The following is a 25,891-nucleotide window of genomic DNA, read 5'->3' on the forward strand; positions in this document are numbered from 1 at the left end:
AAAAGGTTGCTACCTATCCACCGTTAAAACATTACAATCTATATAGTATGAGTGGTATGAATGTATTTCGGACATGCCATGTTCAGACAGGTCATGTTACACCCGTGTGCTCTTTGACCTATGACGCATTAACAACACCCTACACTTGATTGTGATAAAAACATCATTTAGTCACGAGAAGTTCATTTATTGGTTTAAATTTTTCCGCTCTATTTATTTGATTTACTTTTTGACCGTTGCTCAGCTGTCCACACTCACGAATTAGTAGTAGTAGACAATCCGGGTACAGTTTTTTGCATACCGAGGTTTCAGACATACTACTCGTAGTATTACATGGACTCATACTCATTTTTGCATAGTATGTAGTATGGAAGTAGGCGATTTCGGACGCAGCCATACCATTCTTTTATATAAATTCTGATATAAATGTAATTTCTGTACTACTTGCAATAAGACTGTAAAGAAAACATTTTAACAAAGGAAAATTATATAATATATAAAAAATAGATGAAGAACTGTCTATACTGTATACTCACCACATTTCATCATAATTATTAGTTTTTATTTTATATAATTTATATACATCTTCTGTAATTCTTTTTTTTTTGGTTTATTATTGAATATAAATATAAAACAAGCAGTAATTATAAAAAACTATATTGTTATAATTATATGCTGATAATAACAATAATATGTCAAATTAATTATTGTTGTAATTATTTCATGTTAATACATATTAATATCAATTAAATAGTATTACCTATATGTATTATTATTAATACTGTACATAATAATCATAATTGAATATACATTGTCAAGTATGAATACTAGCTCTGCGATACATTATTTTCAATACCGATCAAGGACATTTTCTTAAAACTTGTGTCCCAAGTCTGTTCACACCCCCTCCCCGTGGGTAAAATGGCCTTCAGGCAACTGACACAACACTGTAAGGGCTTACAGACCCCTCTCACATTTGAAAAAATCCTCAACTCCATCCCTTGATGAATTATGCACCGGAACACCTGCTAGGAAAATCTTTACTCCGAGCTAAACCAACACAACTCGAGTCAAGAACACCGCACTTTTCTCCTTCGTGACACCTGTATGGTGTGTTCATCTAATCTTACCGTGTCTCAGAACGACTCCCCGTCTGCCTTGTGTACTGTATGCAACTTAATTTAATTAATGACTTCATTTGGTTTCTGAAAGAGCCGATGATGGCACAGCACAGCAAACAAATGAGCCGAACGCAGCAATAAAGATCAGCGGCGCCCCACTCCGCTACATCAGTCCTCTTGTTCTAGTACAATTGTGCCCTTGAGAAAAGCAAATTAGCCCAGAAATGCCTTTCAAGAACGCTCACCCTGGTTCACACCATAAATATGGAACCACTTATTGGTTCCGTGTTGGCTAATACGTTTTTTATTTGTCTTCGGGCGGGAATTGGGGCGCCCGGATAAACAATTTTCATTTCCATTAATGAATTTCAATTGTTCATTCCTGCGCAAATGATCTTTGGGTATCATCGCTCACCGATCATGGGGGACTCGATGAAGCTCCAGGTGTTGGTCTGTGGGATGTAAGACTGCAGCACGCCGGCGGAGCGTCCCGCCTCATTTACGCCACCGAACACGAAGATCTTCCCTCCGCACACGGTGGCGGCTGCCGAATGCACGGGCTTGGGCAGCGGGGACACGGTTTCCCACTGATTAGTGATGGTGTCGTACCTGAGGAAAGAAAACCAAGCTTGTTAACACAGCAGATTGGGATTTGGACGAAGCGATCAAACCGGGTGCCTCGATACATTCAGGCTACTAAGCTTGACGTCAGTGATGGAACTAAATCAAATAACAATGGAGACCTCTATCACACGACGTCACATGACCTCGTGGGCCTACAGCTGCCCCCGCTGTTCTCCGGATCACACCGCTGTCAAGAGAGCACAGAATCCTCTCTAATTGCTCTTCATGATGGCTGGGAGAATGTTCCACCGGCGCACGATGCAGGTCCAGATTTAACAAGAGAGGAGGTCTGCGACTGTCAGCGCTCATCCATCTCCCGTTGGGGCGATTGCCAACGAAAGGTCAACGTGAACTGCTGAATCAGCTTCGAGGAATGACGTTTACTGTAACAGAGAACTGGTAAATAAAGTCCGCTGTAGGTTTTGGGTCAAAGCACTCTAACTGTAACTACGAAATAAATCAAACATAATAGGGCGCCTCAGAGATGACGTATTTTTGTAGGCAAACCCCGCTAGCGAGTTAGCATTCTAACAGTTCCATCGCCGGAAAGTCTTTGGGTTTAGTTTTTGCTAAATCGCCTGAGATGAGCTCTTTGGTTAAGAAAACACCTGATATAAAACCAATTAAAAACTCTTTTTTCATATTATATATTATCATATAGCTTTATTGTGTCTTCAAAAAGGCGACAAGTTGCCGAAAGAGGCTACATCCTTTGGCGGGGACGTTAGATGTCATCGCGCGTATACATCTCACAAATAATGTAACGTGGGCACAAATCTCTAAAAACGTGGATGGAGATTTATTCACGTTGTTGTTAGTAAATGATACATTATATGATAGATTTCAAGATACACCACTAACAATTTCACACGCTGTATAATATGATAAATTATCAAAATGAATGATTTTATTTACACTACATTTTATTTTGCGCAACAATACCAGATGTTGGCTTCCTGAACTTTGACTTGGCCTTCCACGTTGGAAGATATAAAAATATCACAGTTGTATTTTCACAGAACGTTGAATGATATTATTAAGAAAACAATAAATCACATAAATAAGACTTTCGCTGGGTTTTTACAGTCCGGCTCAAGTATTCACTGCAAACACAATTCTTCCATCATAGAAAGGTTTGGAGACAAGACTGGAGGGTATAAAAGAAATATATCGAAGATGAGAAGCCTCGGGCTACAAAACATTAGCGTCCTTACAGTATAAATCATTTCATTCAGAATAAATGCTGAAAGACTAAGACACCAATAAAACAGATGTCAACTGTGCATGTTCTACTTTTGGAGTGCAGGCACGGATTGTATACTTTTCCATTTTTGCACCAGGGATCTATATATATTTCCCCACTTTTCCTTTATAGTCTCTTCACTATTCTGTCAATAATGCTACAAAGGCCGAAAATATGACTAGACACTGCTAAAACCTACTCGCATCTATAAGTGAATCTTCTTTTAAGTCCAAAAATACAAATGCTATCCATTATTCACACTCATAACTTTCAAGACTTGTAAATGGTCGCTGCTCTTCCAAAACCTCCGATGTCCAAATTTGCTGTTTTTCAAGGAAATGGAATAACACTGTACTATTGTAATGATCAAATACTGTGTCGTCAAAGTTGACTTGTTAATAGTCTTTATTGGTTAGATATTTGCAGTGACTACTAATAAGGATTGATCTGTTTACACAGTCGAATGGTGTCCTTCTGAAACCTCTTACTTCAGATGAACACAAAAGAAGATATTTTGAGAAATGTTGTGCCCATCCGATGAAAGTCAAGGAGGTTGGATGTTGTTTGGTTAAAAACATTCCTCAAAATATCATCGATTGTGTTTTGCTGAAATAAAGTCATACTTGTTTGGAAGATGAGTCGTAAAGGTGATGGTGACTAAATGATGAAAAGGTTCATTTTTGGGTCTCTTCAATGACCGTTTTTCCTTCGAATCTAGATATCACCTTTACAGAAAAGCATCTCGTACCTAAGAAATCAATTCAGTCATGAAACAGCTTCCCGTATTGTTATTTTTAGAGAAGTGCCCTATACAGACCGCCACTGTACAGGGCAGTGGAAGAATGAGATCAAGACGAAGTGAAGCGGGTATGAATCACGCAGTGACATCAGTGCGGTATCATCCGGTCGGTTGCGTCCGGTATGGAGGTGATCTGTTCTCTATGATGATAGCATCGCTGTAGTTCTGTAATTATAAGAGCTACTATACCGTGACCCACATACCTCCTTCCCCTGCTCCTACACCCGACTCAATTTAATCACACCAGAGCCGCAGGGAAGCAGCCGATTGGCTGTTTTGATAACCTGTGGGCTGCAGGGAGCAACCGGGTTCAAATGGAGGAAGAGAGGGAGAGAGAGAAGCTCGGTCGCGGTGACGCCTGACAGGAAGGCTGTTAAGAAACATGAAGAGAAAATCTCATCCGCCTCATTCCGCTGATAAAGCCGACGCTCTGTGAATCGTTTCAATTGTGACGAAAGTGTGTGGGCCACTTCTGAGCGTCTGTCTGACCTTATCATGACTACCTTAACAAGCTCTGCTTATCTCGCATGCCTCTTGGTTACATTCACATTACAGCTGCTTCAGGATTGAGGTCACGGGGTCAAGTGCACGTTTCTTGCCCAGCCAGCGGCACATGCAAGGTACGGATGGGATCGATACGTTCATTTCGAGACGTACGTGGTTTACTGTATTGTCAGCCAAAGACTTCACCGTATGCACAAATCATTTTCTTTTAGAACAACTTAAAAGGAAAGTTCACACACAAATAAAAAGGTAGTCAATGGGATGCAACATGTGTTTGGTCTCAAGCATTCTTCCAAATATCTTTCTCCGTGTTCATCAGAACAAAGACATTTATACAGATGCGGAACAACTCGAAGGTGAGGAAATGCTGACGTATGCCTTCAATACATTTGATTATTGAATTAATACGCACCGATTTGATTTTAATGGCTGTTTCAGGGATTTTAAGCTGTAAAACGTCAGGACAAACGTTACACACACCCTCTTGGGCCAACAGCGTTTAGCGGTAAATAAACATCGATAGTTATGTGTTTAGGTAAAATTCTCATTTTTGTTTTATTCTGTGAACTACTAACAATTTCTCCCAAATTTCTAATCAAATGTTGTTTCTATTTACAATGAAAACTGGCGAAACGATGCTCTGTATTTTTTCAGACTTATTTCGTACTTTTTCAGAATACGGCAAAGAAAACAAGTTCACATTCACTTTTAAGCGACACAACAGTCACATTTGTACACGTGTTTAGAAAAAGTGAAACTACTATTTTGTATTTGTTTTTTATCACAGTTTTCACGTGTCTTGTCGTGCTGTCATTCCTTCACATTGCTGTTGGATGACTTTATGTTTAAAATGATAAAGCACATTTTTGCAAATCAACGTTTTGCTTAAATACTCATGATAATATCATTTTTAAAGTACTACTAGCACGTAATAAGTTGAAAAAAGTGTTTTTTCACAACCAACAGTATGTTGAATATTCAATACGAAACTCTTTCATTTCAAGAACAAAGTGACAGACAGTGGAGAATAAAACTATCTCCAAACCAGAAACCGCTGTCCAAAGCATGACCTTCATATAAACCTCACAGAGCAAAGACTCATTTAGAAAGACAACAAGCCGGATATATTTATGCTCTTGAGAGACTCACTAAAATGATGAGATCCGGTCTGTCAGGGTTCAGAGTCTCTGCACTATAAGTATAATAGCAATAGCTTGTATGTTTGAGGAACACATACAATGAACCACAAGCCTTTATTGGTGTTTCTGTGAAGGGCCGTAACCTCAATTACAAACAGCTTTGGGCTGAAAGCACATTCACTGCCGAGATCATCACATGAACTTCAGATATTGTGATGCGAGTGACAAAAGTATCTTAGTCTGTCATTACAATGACTTCTGTTTTGCAATGCGTAGAACCTCTAACGCAGAAAAACTACCTTACATTACATACAAATATGACCAGAAACCAGAACAGATGCATGTTTCATGCTTTAACTAAACTGAGGCTAAAAATGTTCATTGATGCACTTATATCGTACTTGCTTTCCCTTGAAATCAAACCTATGACCTTTACATAAAAGCCATAAAAAAACCTCAAATTAGTTTTCGATGCACAGTGTTAAGAAGTGGATAATATAACATATTACAACTAAAATATTACATTCAATTCAAACACCAACAATTCTCTGCAGAGACAAGAAGAAACCTGTAAAGAAATAATGGAAAAATAAGAGAAAAATGTAAAACGATGAAATCTATAGTTTCGTGAGCAACAGTAACTGTAAAGATGGCTGTTTGATTTGAATTAGACTCCCATGAACACAGAGAAAGATATTTGGAAGATAACCAAACAGTTCATGTCCACCATTGACTACCACAGTAGGAAAGTTTGCTTTTTAAAGTTCTTTGTTCTGTCGGGGCACTTTTGACTACCAATTTCATTTTTCCTACTTTTGAAGTCAACGGCGGCCAAGAACTGTTTGGTCACAAGCATTCTTCCAAATATCTGTAAACAGATGTGAAGGGCGAGTAAATGAAGACACAATTGAGTTTTTGGGATAAACTTTCCCTTTAAGCACGTATGTCCCATCCCTTAAAACAATACTGGAATATAGTGAAAAACTAAGCTCCACTGTCATACAGGTAGATGAGAAGTTCAGAGAGCTCACAGAACTGAATTTGTGCGTGTTCATAAAAGTCATTCTTTACACTTTCTACACTGGTCAGGGAAAATTGACAGAATGTATCATCTCAATAAGATAATAAAGCAAACCCACACCGATTCATTATTCAAAATATAACCAACATTTCATTATTCAGACTCATTATTGAAAGCTCTCAAGCACAAAATGTAAACCACGAACTTTCTTCTAACTACAAACAAACACGTTCATCTATATGCATCACACGTCAACCAGCCAAAAACCTTCAGACCTTCATTTTATATATCAAGGACGTGGAGCATTTAAATAGCACAGTGACATCAACACTTCCCAGAATGCTTCAGGTGGACAGCACTTTGAATGGCAAGGTGCTTTGAGCTGTTAAATGGTTACCAGAGAAAAGGTGAATATTTCCTTTTTATGGAAAAATTGTAAATGAAAAAAGATATAAATGTCGTTTGTTTAATAATTACAATATTATCATTTCAAAAATATAAAATCAAGTATTTTCACATCATTCCCAAATTCCTTAATGCAAAAAACCCTTTATAGCTAAGAAAAACACAGAATGTAAGAGCCAGACTTTTTACAATTGCTATATATCTTTTTTATGAAAAAATAAAAACCTTGAGACGTTAGTTAGCCAAAGTGTTATCTAAAGTTTTAAAGTCTGCTCTGCAATACGCATAAAACAGTCAGCAAACCCTGTGAAGCGTTGCTTACCGCTCTGTAACTTCATGTAATCTGTTTCTGTATAATCAGACCACACAGATATGCCTAATAATCGCTCTGATCTCACTTATTTGTAACACGGCTCTCCAGACGCGAGTATCCGTTTCTCAATCTCTGCAGAGGGCACCTTGAGTCTCCATCAGCAGAACTCCACACAGGACTCACACTTAATTGGATTTGGGCATCACACACAAATTGTGACATTACAAGTCGACGGCGGAGTAGGTCATGCGCCAATTACCAGAGCTCACAGCGCAAACGGCCGCGGAGCCTCGGCCAAGACTTCATTACCCGCCCGTCGTTTCTCTTTTCATTGTGTGCTGAATGAAGCGCTCACGATACGAGCGGTTTGAGACGCAGGGATCAGAGGACAGAGAGTTACTGTGATCTTATACTGCCGTGACATGAGCTCCATGAAAACATTTGGGTGTGATGATATATCGCAATATCACAAACACGTTATGATATATATATATTGTAGAATTTACAGTATAACATCTGTTTAATAAGGAAGCCGTAAAGTGCCAAACTAAACAACAAATCGCAAAACGCAACACCAAATCTGAAAACACATTAACAAACCATAAAGCACAACAACAATTCCGGAAACACAACGACAAATCCGGAAACAAAATAACAAGTCAGAAAACACAACTACTAATCAGAAAAAACAACGACAAGTCAGAAAACACAACGACAAGTCAGAAAACACAACGACAAGTCAGAAAAAACAACGACAAGTCAGAAAACACAACGACAATTCGGTCAAACCGGAAAAGGTAGGTCTTTTGTGTGACCGGGGTAGTTACTGCTGATTGGACAGTATTGTGAATCGTACCATAGTATGCAACACTTCACACAAAAACGTCTTACAATGAAATGTTAGAGGTAACATCTAAAGAGGATCCAAACGTTTCCTGTTGTGCACGTCTCTTTCTTTCTCAACCACAAGCCATATTTTTGTCAGCAAACCTTCAGTGTTCCATAGCTGGAGGGACGGAGGGAGAGCAGGAATGAACAAGAGAAATGAGCTGCCTGCCGGTGCAACTTGGAAATCTCCCAAACCATCAGCCAGTCATTTATCTGGCTGATGGTACACAGACTCGCTCAGACATCCATTACCTCCACCAACCTAATATCCTCCTCGGGCGTATACGAGATATTTTCCTGTCAAACTACACATGACTGTGGAACTGACACGGAGAGGTCCGGAAACGTGATGCCGGACGGACACGAGTGGCGATGCTTCGAGAACACCTTGAAGTTCTGGGCTGTGACCGAGGGGTCGAGGTCTGTCTGGTTAGTACAGGTGGTCTCAGGTGGTACATGCAGTAACTACACCAATTTGACCTATTTTCCCATATTTAACCGTGTATTCTGAAGGAATAGACATTTATGCATAAATACATTTTTAAATATAATGATTATAATAGAAGTCTAGGGTCTAACTAAACTAAAAGCATGTGTCTGAAATGAGTTATATAGGGAAATGTATTATTGTGCCAACATATTCATTGGCTTAATTATAAAATAAAAATACTTGTTCAAATGTTTTCGAGTAATAATGATAAAAATGATCCCAGAAATGATGTGAACGCAATTTGGGGTAAAATGTATAAACCATTTTTTGCGAATTATAGGCAAACGCAAATGATTTATTTTGGGGTTTTTTAGTCACGACATAACTCCCAAAGTTACATTACATGTTTTCTTATTTTTCTATGACTTATTCTAAAACGTGGAAAGAATTGTGGTAAGCTCAAAAACGACTCCAAAATGAAATAATTTAAAATGCACTAAATGATGAACAGCCATTAAGGCGACGCACAAAAACATATCCCACGAAATCGGCAGATTTCTCTCATTAGATTTGCAAAGCTAGCCACCCGCCATGCACGCCGCTCTGAGACGCTGGCTATCGAACATCGCCCGCGGACTTGTTTATGTGAGCTGAAGAGACGGGCGAGGGGAAGTGGAGAGGTTTGTAATTAGAGAAGGGGTTTAGTTCAGTTTTGGCTGCTCTTCATACTCATTTCCACATGGGCAGAAGGCGGCGGCGGCGGCAGGAGATGGGAGTCTAACTAGCTGGCGGGGGGCCGCAGCGGGCGACGGAGTTCTGAAGATTCATAATCCCACCGAGTGCTGGATTATCACGGCAGGGTGCGACGGAACACGCCCCACGGTACGGCACGGACACCCGTGGGCCCACGGAGGTGCAGACACACATCACACCCCCTCCTCTTCACACATACAGATGAGAGCTTTGATATGAAGTAAGCTAGTATCTGTTTTACCTAAAAAGAAATACATTTGAAATATGAATGTTGTTTGAAATAAAGAGCATCTAACCTCTCTCTCTGTGTGTGTATGTTTCCAGTGGGGTGCACTAAAGGACTTGACAGATTCTTCAGGTTAGCAGACAATAGGAACAGGATTACTGTCAAAGCATCTCTGAGGAGGGACGCTGATTTCCGGGCAGGGTAAACGAAGAGTAAATGGACCTCAGATGGGGGGATTCTCATCTGAGAACAGAAAGCATTTTTGAGTCCAGGCGACCGTGGGATCGGGCCGTAAAGCGTCGGGCCATCCATTCTTTTGTCATACTTGTGCTGGTGTCTAATGGACTACTCTATCAGTGTAGATTTGTCACGGGACTGGACCGACACCCGGGGAAAACTATTTCTACATTTTGGAAATATAACTAAATAAATAGTTAAAAAAAAAGCACTGGGACGTTTAAATATTTGTAGGCACTTTAGCACGTGAAAAGTAAATATATTTGGTAAATAAAGGATTCCTACAGTAACTGGGAAGTGTGATTTAAAATTAAATGCTGAAAAAAGTACTTTACGTAGTTCGTCTATTAATCTTAGTTAATGTCAACTAACGAATATTTAACACTAAATGTGGTGAACCAACATAAAAGAACAATTATATTTACATTAACTAACATTAACAAATGAATAAATGCTGTAAAAAATACATTACAACGTCATCAACGAGAAGTTATTGTTACTATTTGTAATATAATCCATCCATCCGACATTAAATGAAACATTTAACAAACCAAATACAAGTGTAGCAATTACAAAACAGCGAAAGCTGCAAAAACAACCCATGAAATCAAGGCGGCGACTTTCATTTTAATAGCGTCAAAAATGCCGACTGTGTGCTTATGTGATGTCACGCATTCCACACCAATCTCACTATAACTCTCATTACCCAAATGAACTCAATTATATGAATATTTCACGCTGCTTTCTCTGTACTAACTATATGAGCTCATTAAACACAGAATGAAGTTTATAGGGGGAAAGCATTTCCTTTTATTTCTGTTAGAATAAGCAATCAACCCCGCTCACCGGTTTGCCTCTATGCACAAACAAACACACAAAAAACAACATACTGTTTCGAAACAACATACTGTACCATTAAAAAAGAACAGGAGACCGTGATGCCTGGCCACTCGGCGCTCGTGCTGCGGTAGGACTGAAGCGAGTGGTGGCCGTGAGACAAGCTTACTGAAGACATAATTCATAAAAGCGTGACTGATTTCATGGTTGGGGCGGAGGGAAACGTGCGAGAAGACAGATGGTGGGGCATAAACAAGAAGAGCAAGAGATTGAGAGAGCAAGAGATTGAGAGAGCGAGAGAGAGAGAGAGAGAGAGAGATGGAGGAAAATACGGCGCTGGAGCTTTATAAAGAGACCTTAGGCATGGAAGAAAGCATCTGTTAAAGGGATAGTTCATCCAAAAATATAAATATGTTCTCATTGAATAAAAATTCAGTTGTAGCAGTGAAGCACAAAAGAAGATATTTTGAGAAAGGGTTTTGTGTCCATTCAATGGAAGTCAATGGGGATCATTCTTCAAAATATCTTCTTTTGTGTTCTGCAGAAGACAGAAGTCGTGACATGAGGGTGAATCAATTATATCCGAATTGCTACTTTTGGGTGAACTATCCCTTTAACGTAACATCATTAAGCCTAGTTTTCCTAATTTTGCAGATCATTTCGTATTCACATCTGATTCTTCGATAACCATCTCACATCTGGGATTAAGTGATATCGGACCGCTCAACTACAGTCGTAAAATCACCGTTTCCCGTAATAAAACAACTATAAAATATGTTGCCTATATCTGATATTTTGTGTCTAATTGCTTATGCGGTAAGTAGCTGTGTAATGGCCCGTTATATTAAAAATAACAAAAAATGACATATAATCATACAACCATGTCTATATATCACTTTTGTTCATTTTCAATCGATAACATTCAGTGATATGGCGACAGCTCTAGCGACCTAAAACACTTGCACCCCTAAAACAACACCTACTACGTCATCTCAACCATAACCCATGTAAGTCTATTGCTGACACACCGCAAATAACCTAATGATGGCGAAATAAAATAAGTTGCCGTGTGAAGTTCGTCCGTTCAACTACTAGAGGCAGCAACACTCCGCAGCCCCTCGTGACGCGGAGACCCTCGACACAGCCTACTGTACTCAACACTGTACACTGCGGATGCAAAGTCACATCGAGTGTTTAAGGTGTTTGAGATTGATGCGATTCGAATAACTGCTTTCAAAAGTAATGAGTGTTTATCCCCGTGGCGGCGCTGAACCGCGAGGCATGTCGTTCTGCTCAACCTGCAGTCTCTGTGTCAATAATGAGAATGTAATGGTGGGGATTCTGGGTTATGATATCGATTTCATGCGCACGCAAGCAGGTTCTAGCTCTCCGTTGTGGAAGGGATGGTTATAAGCCATGCGATCGACTGCATGCATGTACTGCACGCTTGAGGGCATTACATAACCGACATGAAACATTAATATGACACGAGCATAGACAACGCATTCCGGTAGTATGCATTGAAACACCAAGGTCATGGGTTCGATTCCTAGGGAATCTACAAATAAATGTATCTATTAAATACGCTGTGAGGCACATGCAGTGTCTTCCGAATACATACGTGTAAATGAAGTGTACGGCCAGGAAAGCGGGTTGGTTACTATGCCACAGAAGGCATTTTAAAGAAATAGATAGATTCACCGAGCAGTAATGAGCTACAGCAGACTCTCTTAATACAAACCATAATGTTTTTTTGATCGCGCCGTTTAATCTGGCGCTTTCACACCGCTTGCGATCGGAGCTCCGGCCTGTTTTTTACAGCGCTGCTCCGAGAGGTTAATCACAATCACAACAGATGATATAAACTTTCTTCACATATAAAAAAGACCGCATTACCAATAATGCACCGTTTCACTGAGCCAGTATCTCACAGAAGTCTATTACAGATGATATCTCCCTTTGAGATTAGTGCAAGATTTATCGAGACTTCAAATCTGACATCGCGTATGAGGTGTTAAGCCAAAATGCTATTTATACACCAATGCTCAAAGGTTTAGGATCACGTGAAATGTTCTCATAATCATTAAATAAGATGACGTATGCAAAAATATTTACAATTATTTTGGTAAATACATTGATTTGTTTCATTAAAAAGCAAAAAGTTATTATAATGTTTTGAATTGAATGACGGCATAATGAAGAATAAGCTGCCAATAAGAGTTCAGACTAGATGTGAACTCATTTAATACTGTTTGGAAAGCATCTCAAGGTGACACATGCTTAATAAAATGACTAGACAGAGATTTAACATCTTTGTTAGTCGCAAAGATGTTCGTTTGACGTCTTCATTAAGTTCTAAAAATGAAATGGGTTGTGCTTCTTGGTCAGTGATGTTTAATGGTCAAAATGGTCTAAAGGTCATGCATAAAAATGCAGTCATGAAGTAATGAATAGTAATTAAACAAAGCAAGTCTAGCTGATCTAAATAACAAAAATCACCTTTCCACATGGTCCAAGTTTCCGGCCACTCCGAGTCCTCCGATGGTGTAAAGTTTCCCATCATACACCAGGCTGCCGTGTCTGCAGCGGGGGACGGTCATTCGGGAAACCAGATTCCAGTTGTCCAGAAGTGACATGTAGCACCACACATCTGCCATCGTCACCCCCGACTCCGTCCCACCTGGAAACAGGGTGACGTATCGGTCACACCACATGACTCTGACATTGCACAATGTCATTTCGAACATGTACACTCGTATTAACTCGGTCTCAGAGAGTAGAAAAACTGAAATAACCCAGGTGATGTGGGATTTGTTGCTGCTGTTTTGATACTGTGCGTCTGCTAGAATCTAAAGGGCAGTTCCCTAGACACGGATCGAGTCCCGGCCTAGATTAATGCACAGCGTTAGGACCATCCTTCACGAGATCATGTGGCGAGAAACAGTCAGCGCCTGAGAAGTGACCACATTTCGTATTTCGCTTGATAAACAACGTTCGCTCCAAAATCCGACATACCTGACAGGTAAATGTTGTCCCCTGCCGAAATGACGCTGAAGAATTCGCGGTCGTAGAACGGAAGGCTGGCGAGCGGATACCACTTGCTGTTCTGCGGGTTGAAGCAGGTGACGGCAGTGAGAGAACGCTGGTTCATGCCGATGGCCTGCCTGCCTCCGACCAGCACGATCACCTCTGCGACACCTGCGGGTTAGACAAAGGATACAAAAATCAGAGTTTATCGCCCCTGTGGTGGGGTGTCGAGGTGTTGAAATAGAGCGCATGACTGGGCTGGGAGAGAGGCCATTCTTTATGGTGTACTGATGGACTGCAGGGACCCCCCAAAGAAGACTGTTGTTCTCCCACACCATATCAGACAAACACTAGAGACGGTGTATAAAACAAGAAACAAGTTTCTTAAAGGAACAGCTTTCCCAAAAATAAAACAGTAAGGAAATACACAACACTATATATCTTTATAGCGTTATCGTTCAGTTTGATATCAAATCTGAAATCCAGGTTAAGTCGCGCCCCACATCACGAGTCTGTCTGTGCGTGTGTGTCCAATGAAGAGTGTAAGTGAATTATCAGAGCTTAACTAAACTCATAACCATCTGTTTGGCCGCATGCCCTCAAGTGTCTTAAAACCGCCGGCACGTCAGCTTCAGCACCACATGAAATGCATCATTTGCACCTGTGCACTCATCCGTGATCTTGTCCCGTGTCGCTTTCATTCGGAGTTTTTCACGTGGTACAGCTTAGATATTCAAAAGTGCTTGTTTATCGTTTGTAAGAGCAGAACAATTACAATGATAAAAGTGAAATCTGATTGGGTGAGAGATTCCCCCAAAATAACAATTCCGTCATCTTTTATTTAACCTTTTTATAACCTGTATGAAGGAGATATTTAAGAAATGTCTCGGTGGTTTTGTGTCCATTGATGGAAGTCAATGAGTGTTGGGTTAATATCGCTTTGGATCGCTCTTTTTATCGCTTCGCACAAAGGGTCTGCCAAATGAATAAATGCAATATTGTTTGGTTACCAACATTCTTAAAAATATCTTCTTTTGTGTTCTGCAGAAGGAAGAAAGTCAAACAGATTTGGAATGACGTGAGGTTTAATAAATGATGAAAAAAATATAGTCATATTATATATAAAAAGCTGTGTGTGCTACAAACATGAATGATGCCTCAAATAATGCAGCTTTATTGACAATACGAGCGTTGTTAATTGAATTTGTAATGTAAGAGTGTTGCCCGGCGGATGTTAAATGGGTTGAATAGTCTCTAAGTCGAGTCATATCTAGAAACACCCCAATATTCAAGACGTAGGCATTTTGGACACTACACCTGTGCAGTTTATGTATTTGACAGACACCTTTAACTTTAGGAGGATCTGTTGACAGAAATGAAATATAATATACATAACCATGTGTTCAGATGTGTATAAAGACCTTAACTAATAAAGCGTTATGAGGCAATGCTATAAAGGAACATTTTGGCCTGGAGGAACCATCTAGAACACCATAGAAACCTCTCAAAACACCTTAGCAACCACACAGCAATGCACCATAGAAAACTCTAGGCCAGTGGTTCCCAACCTGGGGAACAGATAAAAGCCTATTATTGACTTTTATTACTGCACAGAAATCTTAAACCATGTTGAAATGCTCCAGCCGATGGAAAATGAAGAATTCCGACAAAAATCGCCAAGTGTAACCAAACCCAGTAATACATTCAATATAAGCCTACTGTTGTGTGTAAGGGTCACGATGTTCAGACTTCTCATGTCTACACCGGCGCGGGGCTTGTCATCAAATCGCCTGCCGGAGACCGGCTTTTGTTTAAGGTGCAGGAGGAAACATTGAGAGAGAGAGAGGGAGATGTTCTGGAGCTTCCTCTAACCGCCGGCTCATCTTTCCGAATCAATACTTCCCCTGCGCTCCCCTGACAACAGCCGCGCTCCTGATCCATGGGCTTCTCTTCGCTCTAGCATCTTTCTTTTAAAACATTGTCATCTTTTTCTCTCCCCCTCTCCATTTCTCTATCGCTCTTCTCCTCAATCTGAGCGCTTCTCTCCAGGGCAGGTAACACACAAGTGGAGTGGAAAAGAGAGAAGAAAAAACTCAACGAGCGAGAGGAATGGATACACTATGAGGGGTTTTGTCTTAACTGAGATATAAGAAAGATTCAGACTGCTAAAGCAGCTGGCAGAGACTCGTGCGCCGTTCAGCCGGAGAGAGACGGCGCTGATGCAAATGGACTATTAATGTGCTGAAGGTTTCTCTTATCTTCTTCAGTTCTGAAATTAGACATTCAAAGCGAAAGGAAATCTTTACCCTTTCTGATAATTTGTTTTATAACATTGGCAAACGTTTTACACCATAAGAGTTTTGTAGCATTAAGTACTTTGAGTACTAGTAGTTAAAAGTCAAGTGCATGAAATTTTGCGGCATCTAGCGGTGAGGCTGCGAATTGCAACCAATGGCTCACTCCACCAAGCACTACGGTGGCTGACACAGGACTAATATGTCGTCACGTATTCACGTATTTACAAAATAACGCTAATAAAAACATAAAGCTTTATTACGTAAGGTCTTTATACACCTCTGAACACATAGTTATGTATATTATATTGCATCATATACTTATATATGTAGTATATTATATATGCGTCAATAGATCCTCCAAAAACATCACTGGACCTTTAACACAAACATTACAAAATGCTGAAAAACAAAATTTCTCATTCATGTTAAGTCAAGTCAGCTTTATTTATATAGCGCTTTTTACAATTTTCATTGTTACAAAGCAGCTGTACAAGAAAAAATGACTATAAGTAAAACATAAAAGGTTATGGAATTCAAAACACAGGTCAAATATCAGACACACAATAAATTACTATATGCAGAGTTAATTAAATAAGACTATCAAATTCTAGCAGCCCCCCCGGCCAGGCAAAACAGTGCAAAACAGTATGCAAACGGTGGCGAGGAACCCAAAACTCCATTGGAGGAGAAAAAAAACCTCGGAGGGAAACCAGGCCTAACCAGGGGATTCCAGTTCCCCTCTGGCAAAAACTGCAGCCTCTGCACAAGCTCAACAGTGCTTGCACAACAAGGCGAAAATAAAAAAAAATTAGATTTAAAATTATCATTAATAATCTAATAGTGGCTGAAGTTTTGTAGGGACGTCACTTCCTTCGTCCAGCATTTGTCAGGTCTAGGAATTGATTGCGCCCTGCCCGCTCCGCTCTTGTAACCTTGGAACAATGAGACAAGACTGGCTGAGAGTAGAGTACTGTTCTGCACTCTTTGATGCAACAAATGCATCAGTTGTTATTGGAAGTGTCCCTGGTTCCGGTTGATCTAACTAGTGCAGCCTAGATCTTTGAAATACATATATTATGATAATCTAGTGTATGCAAGATTAAAAAGATGCGTCTTTAGTCTAGATTTAAACTGACAGAGTGTGTCCGCCTCCCGGACATTGCAGGGAAGACTGTTCCAAAGTTTAGGCGCTAGATAGGAAAAGGATCTGCCGCCTGCACTTGATTTTGAAATTCTAGGTATTACCAACTGACCTGACGCCTGAGAGCGTAGTGCACGTGATGCATTTAACTAAAAGCATTTACTAATAAAACACTAATAAACGTGAAACAATTTGGTAGACTTTAACCGCTTACTAGACATCTGTTGAGCCAAAACTAAACCCATTTATGTTACCTCCCAATAAAAAAGTCAGGCTGCAGCATGATCCGTCAATCAAACAGTTTATCCGGGGACGGGGCGGAGCGGACTCCCCCAACATCTACTTTTCCTTTTACCTCCCCACACTTACGCTCCCGGCATGATGAGCAGCCACGGGAAGCGCTCCACACCTCTGACAGGTGAGCTTCTCCTCGCTCTGCGCTCACGGCCTCCCACAGGAAACGGTCCCGCAATCACGCCCGTCTCTTCCGCACCGCTTCCTCCTAATGAGTCCTATCTATGGCATCGCTTGAGCGGCTGCCATCGGTAAATAAAGGTTTGCAAGACATAACGTCAGGCAGCCAGGTAGCTCTCATCCCCCACCGAGCTAAAGAGCAATAAGGATAACATCCAGAGAGGAGAAAGTCGGTAAATAACTGTCTTGCCTCCTCTCCCCCTGCGCTCAATCTCTCCTGTATCTCCTTCACTGCTGGTAGGAAGCAAAACTGTTCAAATCAACCGTCACCTTGGCCTGGAAGGAGACCCCGGAGTCCCTTAACCAAGATTCGACGTGCTCCCGCAAGTGGTTGACTTTCACGTAATTGCCCGAGTCTTGCTCTTTCCAACCATTTAAACCTGGACGTGTCCAAAAACGAGAAGAAGAGTATGTTCTCTCTCTCTCCTTAAGAGGCCTACAGTAGGCTCGTTCTAATATTGTAGCTTTAAACCTGTAAGTCTGAATGTGATGGGATGTCATTTCTTTTAAAAGGGAAGTGGAAATGATTTAATCATGTCATTTCAAACGTGTATGACATTATCCTGCAGTAGATGTTGGTATTGGTAACCAAACACTGAACCCCACTGACTGTCATCTTATGGACCACTAAGACGGCTCAAAATATCGTCTTTTGGGTTCCTCAGAAGAATGAGTTAAAAAGATTATAAATAACATGACAGGAAATACACAATGTCAGAATTGTCTGGGTTTGATCTCTCTTTAAATCCCTCCAGTGTGATCCAAAAACCATTGAACATTTAAGAGCAAATCAATCGAGACTGAAGAAGCCATAAGATGCTCCACCTCAGAAACACATTGAGCGCGTTTACATGCAAAGTCAAGGTCTTGTAAACGCGTAAAACGGTTTTCTTTTATCTGGGAAACAGCGTGAGCAAAACCTGCTTGGCTAAGGTAGTTGCATGTAAACGTCTTTACTGTTTATTCCCAGTTTTGATAATGTGAAGCATATTAGTAAAAGTCTCAAATGGAACTTGCCATAAAATAATGCATAAAAGTCCGCTCTCGAATCATGCAGTTGATGTAGAAATGGCAAAACTATTGTTGCATATGCAGGTACTGCCAAATTGAGAAGAGGTATAAAAATACAGCTTTGAATGAATATTTTTCATTTCTTGACGGACTATCGATGGTAAAGTCACTGCACGTGAGAAACCTGGCAAGTCTCAAACTTCCATGTAAACATGTTTTCTTTTTTCGTAGCCGGTTTATTGATATGCATGTAAACACGCAAAAACATGTTTCTTTTATCAGCAGATTATTTTAAGAATGTTGCAGTTAGAGATTAAATGAAAATCCTTTCGTTCTCATAGCAGTAATGGATGAACGAAGTCCCTTTAAAGCTCTGTGTAACCTGGGCGTACCCGCTTAGCTATAAATCTCTAAGCTGGGAACCCCGCTGCACCGCTGGATTTTTGGCTTTACCCTCTAATTTTGGCTCAGGTACATGAGCAGGTCAGTCACGTGAGCCATGTAGACTCCTGGCTGCTGGCATAACATGAGTTCCAGACTACGGCTTGCTTGCTTTGGGTTAAAAACACCAAAGAAGCTGTCTGATCGATGGGTTTTTATGAGACCAACCACATTTCCTTTAAAATAATAAAGCTATAGTATACGGTATATAAGTACAGCAACAGAAATAATAAAAAAATCTGAATTACTATTTATAGGTAAAATTATCATTTTCGTTTCATTCTGTGAACTACTAACAACATTTCTCCCAAATTTCAAATAAAAATATTGTTTCTATTTGCATTTATTCGAAGAAAACAAAAACTGGAGAAACAGGTCAAAATAAGAGGAAAAATGCTCTGTATTTTTTCAGATTTCAAATACTGCAACTCTATCCATCCATCTATCCATCCATCTATCCATCCACCCATCCATCCATCCATCCATCCATCCATCCATCCAACTACCTATATGTATATATCCAAAATGCCTTGTTAATACCTATAATAATAATATCATCAAGTTTACTAGCAGCATACTTGCAAAAACAAACCCCAAAAAATCCTGTATGTATTTCCAAAGAGCTGATGCCATAAAGTTACAAACTCTGGCAAAAGCGAATAGTTTTTGATCGTGGGTGCACAGTGTAACAGCCTGAACAGATTGAATCATCATAAACACATAAACGTTTCACCCTGCACTCGAAGTCCATTAAAAGTCTATGAGCAAACTGTTCACAACACAAGCACCAGTAGAATTATACCGCACAACAATGATGGGCCACTTTCCTGCGGCCTACGTCCCAGAACAATCTTTGCCATCCGCTTTCTCTACAGTGATTAAAAAGAGAAATCAATAAAGAGTTTTGAGCTATAAAACCGGCCTGCTCTGAGATATATCACAACATTACAAACACTGACTCGGAGGAAAAAACGATTCGAAATTTACTACTTGAAACTTAACACATTTTACGAGGTGATTAATTACTTATTCCATTAGTATTGTAAATAATATATTCAAATAAACAGTACAATATAAAATGAGTGACACAATCCATAAACTAAATGAATAAAGTATGATATATTTGAAGTATAATATCTATTTAAGTCTTTAGAGGGCTGGGACCTTTCATTAGAAAATTTGCAATGCGTCATGGGATCATGTAGTCGCTCCTGAGCTCTTGTTAAGGCATGGGTGGCGCTTCTTGTTTCCATGGTAACAAGAACATCTCTATTTTGTGGCTGCAATTTGGCTAGTGTAGTTCTTTATCGGGACTTTTTAATTTAAACAATTTACAAAAAGCCGACTTTAGCAATCTCATGGTCGTTTGTTTAGAAACGTACAGTAAATAAAAGTATCTACCTACAAAGGAATCAAACCCTATGCCTTTGCTCCATTCTACAAGGAAAATAACTCCCAGACATCGTAAAACATTATTCTGAATCAGTCTGTACATTTTTCATCTTCAAAAGCCTTGTCGATTAGTCTCTGTCTCTAAAAGCAGCAATGTCTTATTTAATAGTTTAGCAGCCAAAATAGAGCAAAAATCCTGCTCGATAGAGCAACTTAAATGGGATTAAATCTGAAAGGCGAATTGAAAACACTGCGGGCCCACCAAGCCCAAGAAAATCATCCTTCAACACTTCCAGATGTAAATTCCATGAAGAAAAGTGATCAGCAGCTGAAACAGCTGAACGTAACTTTGTGATTAGCGTTGACAGATTTCTCATTTCCATTCTTCACCATCGACTAATCCAACAAGAGACTTGTGAACGGGAAATTCAATTATTCCATCAAATGAACTAACCGCCAATTTTGACACGGGAGTCGCAGACGGACGGGGAGCCGCGTGAGTATCGGTTGCAGCTGAAGAAGCAGACAGTTGTGCTGGAAATGTTCTCAATTCGTCTCGCACACTCCGCGCTCGGCCTCAAACCTTTTGTGCTCTGGCAGACACATTTATCCAAAGCGACAGGCAATACATTTATTGTACACATTATGTGTAGGTTCAAACCAATGACCTTTGCAATGCTTCACCATCTAAGCCACAGTAACAACTGCACGTCATTGAGATCCCTGGGCATCTTACTGTGACGCTGAGTTTTATCATCATGAAGGACTAATTATTCTGACTTGACCCAACGCTGAAGGTGAGACTCGAAAACCAATGAGGCTCAGCCTGCGGTCACCGCTCGGTTAAACCAATTAAACAAACGCAGACGCCCTAAGAAACGCCATCCTTCCGCTCTCAACCTTCGGCTGCCGGTCTGAAGACAAGCGCAGTGGAGAAATGAGTCGGTAAAAGCAGTTTGTGGTCTGTAAAGGATGGGGGTAAGTGTCAAATCAGCAAAATCCAATACCATTGACGCGGTCACTTGCCGATTGAATGTTTCGTTTTGAGAGGTCGACCTCCAAGAACTGTGTAAGAGCTTTGTGAATGCTCGCCAAATGGAAGGACAGATCCTGAATCGAAAACTAATTAGCGTAAGAGACGGCACATGCAGAAACTCAAGGATACCAGAGACTTAATATTGGTTGCTATAGCTCAAAGGCAAGGGGATGCTTTTTATGTCAAATTTTGGCACGCAGTCCTAATGAATTGGTCGCTTGCAACGCAAAGATCATGGGATTGATCCCCTAAAATCAGCCTGAATTTGGACGTTTAAGAAATTACTGAAAGCTCAAAAGAATACTGGCTAGTAAACATAGACCGGTGAAAACAAATTCTTTGTTTTTGAGGTTTGTTCTGTTGTTTAATGTCGGAGAGACTGTTGTCGAGTTTAATTAGGGTGGATCGCCCATCTATGTGAGTTACTGGGAGAGCACCAGGTGTGTTGTCGCCCTGATCTGTCTGGAAGGGACAAGAGCGCTCGGGTTCCCTGGTGAGCCCACCGATGCTGTCAGTCTGAGGGCAGTTGGTGCTTTTCTGTGACTCTGAGGGAGCGCGGCACGTGCCGCGTCCAAACACACCTGAGCTGAATCCATGCTGTTTCACACGACATCACTTCTGCTGTCCCGTATGAAAATGAACCATGGTTTTACTATTGTAAGTATAGTATAGAGTATTTGTTGTCAAATCATAATAACCACACATTTGTCTCACTACCTTGCCTGACCAGGAATCACATTTTAATCATGATATTTGTAGTAAAACCCAATTTACTGTGGTAAAGTAAGTACACTTAAACCATGATGTTTGTATTAAAACCACAGTAAATCTAAATTTACCATGGTACAGTAATTATATTTTAACAACAATATTCATAGTAAAACCACAGTTAGTCTAGATTTATCATGGTATAGTTAGTATAGTTTAGCAATGATATTTGTGGTAATACCATAGAAAGCCCAATTTACCATGCTATGATATCTTTGGTAAAAACCCAAATTTACCATGCTATAGTAATGGTGTTTTTCATTAAACAATAGTACGCCCATATTTACCATGGTAACTATACTTTAACCATGATATTTGTAGTAAAACAACAGTAACCCCCCGAATTAACAATGGTACATTAACTACAGTATCACGATGAAATGCTAAATAAAATCATAGTACCCCTTAATTTACCATGGTATGGTAACTATGGTTTTACCATAATATTTGTAATAAAATGATGGTACGCCCAGATTTACCATGGTATAGTAGTAGCTATAGTTTAATCATGATACTTGTAGAAAAAACATAAAAATCCGTCCTTTAGCCATGATATCTGCATAGTAAGTCCAAATTGACCATGGAATAGTAACTTTACTGTAGTTTTAACATGATATTTCTATTAAAACCACAGAAAGCCCAAATATACCACGGCATGGTAACTCCGGTTTTACCATAATATTTGTCATAAAACTAAGGTACGCCCATATTTGCCATGGGATAGCAACTATAGTTTAATCATAACATTTGTAGTAAAACCACAGTAATCGTAAATGATCACGTTGTAGTTACTATAGTTTTCATGATATAGTATTTATAGCTTTTACTTTGGTAAAACCAAGGTTCATTTTTCATGAGAGGTGGAACAAAGATGCAGATGCATCAGAAAACAAAGTGACTTCCCTGCATTGAGTGTCGAGGGAACAGGCCATTGATAATAATCACAAACTGAAATCGAACAGACACGAGGAGGGGCGTAACATTTACACCAAAACTGTAAATAATGAACACGGGACAGGGTCCAAAAATAAGTGTTGTTAAACTGCCTACATCATCTAAATTCAGTCAGATTTAATGAATATAAAGCTTTCTGTCACCGTATGCTGAATTCGCAAAAGAATGTGTTGACTAATAGATTTACGGAGCATTTTAATCTATATTTCCTCCGTAAGAAAATATGATGACAAATAGACTGAGCTCTGACAAATACTGTAATGGTTAATATTGCTTCCACGTGCGCTGTGAAACAAGCCTTGCGTGGTGATGGAGTGAGCGCTCGGTGAAAAATGTTTCATGGATGAAATCAAAGAAACATTCCACTGTCTGTTCACACACCAGATACTTATCAGCCGAGCTCAGGTAGCGAGAGAGCGCACACACAAACAAACACACAATAACAAAGTCTTGGCAGAGCAACTTCAATCTCTGTCAAAAGAACCAAATTATGCTTTCCACCGCACTTGAGTGTTGTCGGGTTTTCTCTCTCTCTCTCATTATTGGGTCTTAAAGGTGACGGTCCACACGCGGCTTCTCATCACCCCGACCAGATGGTCAAACCATAAAGACTTCACCCAACAGTTCTGTAGACAGCAGACCCATCAAACACTTCAGTTCAGTCCATCTTCTGTTAACAAATGACTGCCACACATACAGAAGAAATGTGTCTATTAAAGGTATGGTGGACCTACAAATGAAAATTCTGTTATCATTTATTCATCGTCGCATGACTTTTCCTTTTGTGGAACACAAAAGAAGATATTTAGAGAAATGTCTCAGTGGTATTGTGTCCGTACAATGGAAGTCAATGTTTTTGGGTTACCAACGTTCTTCTAAATATCTTCTTTTGTGTTATGCAGAAGAAAGAAAGTCATACAGGTTTTGAGGGGGAGAAAGTGATGAAAGAATTGCCATTGTTGGTCAACTTTCTGTTTAAGTCTTCGTAATGTTATCAGACTATACAGAATATTTATTCTGTGACAAAAACATGACTAAAACAGTTGTTTATATACATATAATCTAAAAACGTATAAAAACACACTCCCTAAATGACTAAATGTAAATCTCGTACTTTTCCAATATTCACACTGACGTGTGAAAATGATCTTAAAAAATGATGATGACATTATACGTTTTGCTACTTTGTAAGTGAATAAATTCAACTAGACATTTATGCAAAGTCTGTGAGTTAATATGTCACCTGAACTCGAAAACAACAATTAAAACTCCAGTTGGGTGAACCACAGTTAGACATCAGACATCTTGTTAGCTAAATATAGCTAAACTCACGAAAGCATCGTAAAGTGACGCTTGTTTACCAATTACTTTAACTCTTCCAGGCAGAAAATAAGTTCTGGGGAGTGACACAATGTTCACGCAGAGCTCGTAACACCTTTCAGACAATAATTAAACTTCACTTTATTAAATGAGTTCTGGCTGCCGAGTAGGAAAAATCTCAGCGGCCGAGAGCAATTTGTTCCTCTGCTGAGGCTACGTATTGCAATAAATATCTTGTTTAATAGTAAGAATAAACACAACAAACTGCGCCTCTTATTTACAAAGCATTTCCGGACGTTTAATATGCAGAACTCAATAAACAGATTTTTCACCATGAGGCGGTTCCAAAACTTTTATGGACATCTTGGACATCATTTACACTACCGGTCAATCGTTTTGAATCACTTACTCATTCTTTATTTATATTTCTCCACATTTTAGAATAAAAGTAAACCAATCTGGCTGAAAGCACCCGAAATAACTGAAAATATATTTTAGCATCTTCAAAAAAGTCAGTCTTTGCCTAGAATATGCAAAAATCATACAATTGGCATTTTATCATCCAGCTTCTCGAAATCTCAACAAACGAAGCTTTTGAAATTGCATTGAAGGAATTTTCATCTATGCTGAACTCTTATTGGCTGCTAGGTTATTTTATTTTACTAAAATTAAAACGTTTCTGACAATTGAAATTAAATTTAATATTGATCTAAACGTTATTTGAAAACTAAACTAAAGGAAAATTTGAAAAAGCACTAACATTATAATAATAAACAAAAAATATCTATTTATTTAGCAACATAAAATAAAAAAATAAGTATACAATGACAAAAGCATTTACCATAATTGCTTAAACTTCTAAAAATCAAAAAAATAAAAGCTTAATAAAAATATTTATAAAACTAAATTAAACTAATATTATAAACCAAAACTATAATAAGTAAGTTATATAAGTAATATTAAATAAATATTTTGCTTTCAAATAAAATAAATCCACATGTTGGCACAATTATATTTTTGTCTACAAAAGTCATTTTTTAACATTGAAACAAACAACTTCAAATCAAGATCATGAGAAACATTTTTGTCATGAAGCCTAATTCTAAACGTTTGACCGTCAGTATACTTCAATTGTTGGATAAAAGAGCAAAGTCAACATTATTCAATGATTCCTCTTATGTTCCACATGGGTGATGCTCACGAAATCTTGGTTTCAAGATGTTTTTTGTTGGTGAACAACAACATTAACTACACGTTTGCAGCAAATCATGTGTTATATTGTTTGGTATGATCCAATTCTTTACATAAATTAAACATACAACTTGCTGGAGACACAGCTATTGTGTTTGTGCCAGAACAAAAACTTTTGTTTGACTTGAAAAGATACGGATTCTTCAACAGCCACACTTCAAGCTTGCAAAGTATCATTAACATTAACTCGTTAACTAAAAGGTTTTGTCACCAAAATGTGAAAATTCTCGCTAGGTTTA

At 39.3% G+C, this 25,891-nt stretch overlaps 1 protein-coding gene across 2 annotated transcripts in view; it reads right to left on the reverse strand.

The window, feature by feature from the left end:
• The window catches only part of klhl29 (kelch like family member 29), a 173,223-nt gene that overhangs the window by 3,424 nt on the left and 143,908 nt on the right, over window positions 1-25,891 (reverse strand). For both annotated transcript variants that reach the window (XM_079475405.1, XM_079475406.1), the window contains 3 exons: window positions 13,556-13,738; window positions 13,040-13,220; window positions 1,537-1,730 (listed from right to left, as the gene is read on the reverse strand). In XM_079475405.1, coding sequence (XP_079331531.1) covers window positions 1,537-1,730; window positions 13,040-13,220; window positions 13,556-13,738 — 558 coding nt within the window. The remainder of the gene's footprint in view (window positions 1-1,536; window positions 1,731-13,039; window positions 13,221-13,555; window positions 13,739-25,891) is intronic.

The sequence above is a fragment of the Barbatula barbatula genome, assembly GCF_947034865.1.
Source record: "Barbatula barbatula genome assembly, chromosome: 15".
In the NCBI taxonomy this organism is placed as follows: domain Eukaryota; kingdom Metazoa; phylum Chordata; class Actinopteri; order Cypriniformes; family Nemacheilidae; genus Barbatula; species Barbatula barbatula.